This window comes from Electrophorus electricus, chromosome 4, assembly GCF_041902795.1.
Source record: "Electrophorus electricus isolate QZ-2024a chromosome 4, ASM4190279v1, whole genome shotgun sequence".
NCBI lineage: Eukaryota > Metazoa > Chordata > Actinopteri > Gymnotiformes > Gymnotidae > Electrophorus > Electrophorus electricus.
In genome coordinates, this window is record NC_137500.1 from 34,210,966 (window position 1) to 34,217,796 (window position 6,831).

The window sequence follows — 6,831 nt, forward strand, 5'->3', positions numbered from 1 at the left end:
AGTGATGGAAACTACTGAACTTATACATTTTGATGCACGAGCACGTGATTTATATTGAGTATGATGCTTGGCTTTCGCCTTCATTTTATCTGTGATATTTAATTTTGTTGGATAAGCGTAGTAATATATTAGTTTAATTAAGATAAAATTATATATGAAATATGGCTTTTGAAGTAGCTATTTAAAATGTACACTCCGGCCAGAAATACTTTGCGCATTTATACATCCACGAATGTAATAAACATCCTTAAAAGCTTCATTCTATTTTATAATTTTCTCTATATAAAATTACTTTTAATTTTGTATTTTACTTTCGTCGTACCTCGAAGAACAGGTTAGAGTCATTGAATCTACGTAAATCAATTTCTTTGGTTGTGTATAATAGTCTGGTTTTAGTTTTGAACGTCTAAAAGTCACAAACTGCATTCATTACAGATTATACTCGGATATTTTTGATACACGGATCCAAAATTACAATCTGACGTTAAATGTCCACTTGAAATTTAGTTATCTTTTGATAAGATTTGTTTAAGGTTAATGTCACTTTACTCCTTGTATAAAAGAAAGATTTTAGATGATCTACGTACATCGATTGTATTAATGCCTGACGTGTTCACTATTTTTTGTTCGAAAGCTGATTAAGAGAAACTCTTCCGCAAGAAAATTGTTTAAAAGTTTTATTTGTAAACATTAAATATTTCTCTCATTGAGTTCTTTCGGATTCGGTACCGAACTCACTGGAATACTCAAGTTACACCATAAAAAAGGGCAGTGATACTCCGCACACACCTATATGAATATATATAAGACGGATGTTTTCATTTAAGATGGCAAACGAAATCATAACCGCTTCTGACGTCTCTTAGACATAAAACAAGGACAACGTGCGCAGCATGAACGGTGAATGCTTGTGAAATCATCCACACTGCACCATGCTCTTACGTAGCTTTTGGCAAGAAAATAATAAATATAGAAACGTTTATATTAAACAGCAACAATACATACAACACATACAAACAAGGAATGTGACAGTTTTACAAACACTATGGGTCCCTTTTTACCTATACAGATTAAATACTTTTTTCTCCACATGTGCCATACATAAAAGTTGTCCCAGTACTACGAATTTTTATAAAATCTAGCAGACTACATAGTGTCCGGAATAATAATGTATAATATCGACATCACCTCGATAGCAAGTGCCTATAGTCCTCTACAACATGCGTTGCCTTTTTCAATTGAGTCCTCTTTGATCCTGACAGAAATACACAGGCACAAGTTATAAAAGAAAGAAAACGAGTTGTTCTCTTTATACACTTATAAATTCGCGCTGTGTGACGCGTCACATAAATCTATCGTATATGTATATATAAATGGATTATAATACATTTACTGTGTGGTTTCCAATGCTTTAGCTTTTTGGGGTCAATAATGAGCAATAAAACTTGAGATGTTTTCACTTTAAGAGCTGTCCGAGCAAAATTAAGCAAACTAGAACCGTTGACGGGTCGTTGTTTTCTTGTAATATTTAGAGGGTTAAATTAAAAGGAAATGCATCACTTGTTGAAGACTATCTTTGTCCCTTCCTCACGTTTGGTTTGGTTTTTATGAATCCGAACATGGATTGCAAAATGCCACTTGCCGGCGCTTGATGTTTTTCGTGAAAATATAAACAAATTTCAGGAGCACGCTGACTCTAAAAGAGTCTATGGAAGTTCTTTGAGGTCGTGTGAAATAGTCTCTGTCGCTTTAAAATGGTAGAGTGTCAAGAAAAAGTTTGTCAATTATTGCAGGTGGAGGAACCAAGTCTTCAAGTTTTAAATAAAAGATGCGCTGGAGACCTTGCGTGCACAGTGTGCGAAGTTCCGGGAGCTTTCCCAAAAGTTTTGACAAGTAGTTCGGACGATTCAGGCCGGCGCCATTAAACGTGACTTGGTCTTTAAGACAGTTTACTATCTTGTTTTGGAGTTCCTCCACTTTCTTCGGTTCCTTAAGACCATGTCTCTCTGCAATAAAAGCGGTGGCAGAATACGTTAAACAGCGCAAATTAGGAATAAATAATTACCTGCACCTTATTTGGCATAATAACATCGACACCGTCTCGCACCTGTTACCATAGCAAGGGCAGCGATGCAGGAGAACGCAGATATGTCTATGTTCATACTCTGAAGATTGGAGGAAAACTCCACAATCGCATCAATCCACTCGCCAAAGCCGCGTACGCACTGCAGCCTGTGCAAAACCACCCCATTGCAGAAGATGAGTTTGCCTTCCATTGGGTTGGACCTGTAATTAATAACAAACTACCCATTAATTACCGTGTGCATTAAACGAGGATTCAAGAGGCTCCCAATTATCGCCAAGCCAATAAAATCCTAAAGCGGTGAAGCTTGAAGAGACCTCATCATGTGCGCTGATCTCCAGGGGCATACCTGTACGCTAGACGCAGAACAAAAAGCTCCAGGAAAGCTGATTCAAACAGGAGGTCCTGGTCCTGCTTGGGGAGGTCCGCAAAGCTGGGGATCTTTTCAGCCCAGCCCCGGATGATCTCCATGGAGCCCGTCAGGAGGTCGTAGAATTGTTGGATATGCTGCGTGTCGTCTCCAGTCAGCTGGTAGTCTGGGTTGGCGTGGAACTGGAATTTAATTTAAACACGACTTAATGAGGTCCTCTAAAATATATAACCCGTGAAATTGCAAAGCCCATTTCTAGGAGGGGGAATTCGATTTAACTCGTGTCTGTATTTTATTGAGTTCTCCGTTTCAAAAGCAATTTAGAGAGTAAAATATGCTGCCTTTTAAAATATTTAAAGTTAATAATGAAGCACATCCCGACATTTAACTCCTCATATTGGTCACGTAAGAAATGTGCAAGGAATTCATTCATACCCTGACAAGCGACAGTTCTGAATTTAACGGTGAACCCAAAGCGCCCCCCCGCTCCTTCACGTGTTGTCAAAAACACGGTTTTGTTGTTTCAGCGAGAAAAGAGCAATGAGTTCTACTCACTCTAGAGTAATCCAGGCCAGACATATTGGGGTTGGAGTCCACATGTGCTCTGACCAGTGCGCTGAGGAGGCTGACCGGCGAGGAGGGGGGGGGCGCTGGCTCCTGTGGGCTTTTAGGTTTGGAGGGTAAACGGCCTCTTCGACCCTTTAGACTGGCAGTCCGAACAACTAGACAAAAAAAAAAAAAAATAGAAATAGAGTTGGTAAAAAATAAAATGGATAATATAAAGCAAGTGTAAATCAGATGTTTATAATCTTATGTGCGAGTGCATTACTTCTTTACACTTAAGACCTCAAGCGAAATTTACAGTAGACCTTAGTATAAAAAATTAGATTAACATTTACCTTCTTTAACCATCCCGACAACAAGGCACTTTTGGAAGCGACAGTATTGGCACCTGTTTCTGCGGCGCTTATCAACAGGACAGTTTTTGTTCGCCAGACACACGTATTTTGCATTCTTCTGCACAGTGCGCTGAATTAAAACGAAAACGATTTTAGATCATATAAAACAAAACTCCTGCATAAAATGTATCGCTTACAAAACGGTCTGATTGAATGTTTTCCGAAATGGTCATCACCGACACTGCTTATCCAAAGTTCCTGCTTGCATATACAATCACGGACGAAGACAGCATTTTCAGCAACCATACCTAATGTTAATTCCATCAATTTATATAATGATTCAGTAGTGAAAAGAAGGATAAAAATTAATGAGCTCTTTAAAAATCCCTCTTTAAAATGGAAGAATAAAGGTTAAAAAAATACGCCTATAGGTTGTCGTGTCATGGAAGAACCTATACTGAACAAGTCACAAAGCAAAAGAAATGATTGATTACGACTATTTTTATTTACCCATAAATTTGTGTCTAGATGGCGCAGACATTTCAGCTAACCTTGAAAAATCCTTTGCATCCTTCGCAGGTTCGAACTCCGTAATGTTGGCACGCTGCATTGTCTCCACACACAGCGCACATACCCTCATTGGACGGAGAGCCTCTGGACGGGGGCGACGGAATCTGACTGTCGAGGAGTTGGTGACCGTGGCCTAGCTGAAGTGAATGAGGAAACGCTATGCCCGCCTGTTTCCGTATAGCACTGGGAACTGCGAAACTCTGGCTGTCCAGTGCCCGGTGAGCTCCGGGGCTGTCGTGGCTCATAGACACGTGCAGAGGGCCATCGAACCGCATTTGGCAGCTCGAAACAGGTGTACCAGGGGGTGACTGTTTAAAGGAGAATAACGACAGCCTGGACACTGGGTTCTTGCGCTGCTCTATCATGTGAGAGGTAGCGGCCACGTAGTTCGGATGGAAACTGTGAAGAGAGCCTGGGTCTTCCCACATGTGGTTGGGCTGAACCTGGAAGTTAGGGGTGCTCGGAGCGTGAGGAGAGGAGGGCTTGAAGTACATGGGCCCAGAGTGAGCCATCATCTCCTCTGACTGTGGGCCCAGATGACTCTGCTGATGGTAACTGTGCATCGGGACGTCCTCAACTTTGATAGAGGACTGTTCACCGGAGTGGGGCACTTGGTAGAGACAGGGAGGCTTAACGTCGTAACTGGTGTTGTAGTTGTCCATAAATGTACTGAAACTGGGCAGCGAAGTCGTGGCGGCGGTTATTTCGGTGTTAGTCAAGTCCATGCTAAACTTTACAAACTCGGGCGTTAGGAAGTCACAGCTGTACTCTCCGCTGGTGTGGTAGCTGTAGCTTTGGGAAGCAGGACTGGCTCCTTGCGGCGATGAACCATACTGAGCCTGAACGCAGGGCATGGCTGGAATCGAACAGGGCAAAAGAATATCTAAATAAATCTTTTTTTTTTTTTTTTTTAAAGCATATGATGGTCACTTTTCTTGTTATAATGTTGTCATGCGAAATAATCTAACATTTGAGAGGAACATTTTTTATCAGTCATCCTTCAAGACCCTACCGTTGCAACAAAGTGAACTATTTACGTCTCGCAACTGCATTTCTTAGCAAAAGTATTTTCTGACTAGATTTTTGGTCTAGTACCTTCAGCCGTGTGACTCTTCCTCGTTGCCACTCAAAATGGATGATGCTGTCAGCTGAAGATTTAAGCAGGGTTCGAAAAAGCGGTTCGGCGCCGGAATCTCCCCCTAGTAAAATAGATAGCCCTGACTTGAGTGTGCAATACCAATGCTCTTCTGTTGTTCCCTTTGCAGATTGTTAAGACTAACCAATGTCACCAAGTGACAAAATTAAGAAAACTAACTAAAACCCTAATCCCACATCCAGCCTACTTTTCATCTACATTTCATCCTGAAGCGCATTTCTTGCAACCCTCTTTTTTTAGGTGTAAGATGAGGTGCATCAACTTGTGGACGAAGAGAACGGTATAGTTTTATGCACCCAGCCCTCTATATTCCATTCGCCTTTAAATTGTAAAATGTTTGTTGTAAATCTGGAGAAGAAATTACTAAAGTAGGTGTTGCGTTATACTGTGTGATTTGCTATTCGCACTACGAAACATCTAATACCACTATTACCAGTCGGCTCCATACATATTTCCACTTACAGTTCAAAATCGATTTTTACAAACACTTCAACAATATTTCGCGTGGCCATACATCCTGATATAGCAGAGGCATCTAGTATAATCGGGCAATTATATAAAAGAAAACAGCGACTACATACCTTAAATCACCATCAGAAAAGTTGTATTGTATCCATACACTTGCGGCAGAAAAAGACGTTCTTATGTAAAACGTGAGTCAAAATCTCCAGTAGGCTAAACCAGACACGGTGCTTTAGCGACGAGAGGGCTGGTAGCGTCTGCACCGCTCTGAGCGCAACACTGGTATAGACTAGCGCGCTGTACCAATGTGTCTTTGTTTATGTGAGCCCCCCTAACCACGACCCACGTGTCTGGAATTAGAGCGTCATCTGCGTCGTCAGTGACAAGCACCAATCCGTTTGGGAAGCGATGCGAGTGACCGTTGACAGATAGGAAATACACCTGAGACTTATTGCATTGTGATTTTATAATGTGTTTTCCAATTCCCAATTCATTAGGTCCCTATGATGCATGTAATACGCATGGCGACTTGACTGTGTAAAAAACTAAGGAAATTAATATTCATTTTTCAATCACGAGATGTTGTTTCATGGATGTATTTTTAAACTCAATTCTAAACTGAATTCATCGGTAGCCCATATAAACCTTTTTACACTAGTAAAAAACTACTAATGTATACTAATGCTCGGAGTGGTATTGGAGTGTCCCAGTATGTTTTCAAGTGTAATTTCAAATTTGAAATACATTTTACGAATTAAAAAAATCCCTAATTTGCAATTAGGCTAATGCTGAACATTTAAAAACTAAAAATAAAAAATGAAAACGCTTTGGAAAGATTTTTAGGCCTCGCCATCGACAGTGTCCAGCACAGAACCCAGTACCATCAAACAAAGGGCAGGCCATCCCTACAGGACATTCATGTACATTCAGCTGCCCCAACCTTTTAACAAATCCCGTTTACTTCACTGTTATTCCGTAAATAGAGCCTCTAGTGGGTGTTCGCCTCTTTATATACGATTACAGTGATTTTCGCAGCTGGCCAAGTCGTAAGCAGTTGGGGGAGGGCTCATTAACGCCGGAGACAGTTGTCATGGCTGCAGTAATTTAGACGAAGGAAAGGGAATCGCGATAGGAGTCGACAAATATGAGTCTGACGCAAAAATCAGTACCTTTGACGCAGGCATTGCAAGGGGCCCGAACTAAAATATTGTTCTGGTCTTGGTAGTCAATAGGAGCAGGAACATATGCACAGCCTGTGAGATATTTCTGAGGAGAAAGAAATATGTTTAGA

The 6,831-nt window shown here is 40.9% G+C and overlaps 1 protein-coding gene across 2 annotated transcripts; it reads right to left on the reverse strand.

Annotated features, from left to right (window-relative positions):
• Nucleotides 1-662: 662 nt before the first annotated feature.
• Nucleotides 663-5,816, reverse strand: nr4a2a (nuclear receptor subfamily 4, group A, member 2a). Of its 2 annotated transcripts, XM_027005743.3 has the most exons (8): nt 5,660-5,816; nt 5,018-5,121; nt 3,904-4,778; nt 3,353-3,482; nt 3,009-3,175; nt 2,433-2,635; nt 2,108-2,286; nt 663-2,006 (listed from the first exon to the last, which is right to left on the reverse strand). In XM_027005743.3, exons 3-8 carry the CDS (start codon nt 4,774-4,776, stop codon nt 1,750-1,752), a joined length of 1,809 nt encoding a protein of 602 aa, XP_026861544.1. In that variant the 5' UTR covers nt 4,777-4,778; nt 5,018-5,121; nt 5,660-5,816; the 3' UTR covers nt 663-1,749. The 2 variants fall into 2 exon arrangements, with proteins under 2 accessions (XP_026861544.1, XP_081569565.1); XM_081713439.1 differs by lacking the exon at nt 5,018-5,121.
• Between the last annotated feature and the right edge of the window lie 1,015 nt (nt 5,817-6,831).

Coding starts and splice junctions, on each gene's coding strand:
- nr4a2a (XM_081713439.1), bottom strand. CDS start 4,776: ATGCCCTGCGTTCAGGCTCAGTATGGTTCATCGCCGCAAGGAGCCAGT. Junction 3,483..3,903: donor GATGCAAAGGATTTTTCAAG/GTTAGCTGAAAT, acceptor GTTTTAATTCAG/CGCACTGTGCAGAAGAATGC. Junction 3,176..3,352: donor TGTCGGGATGGTTAAAGAAG/GTAAATGTTAAT, acceptor TTTTTTGTCTAG/TTGTTCGGACTGCCAGTCTA.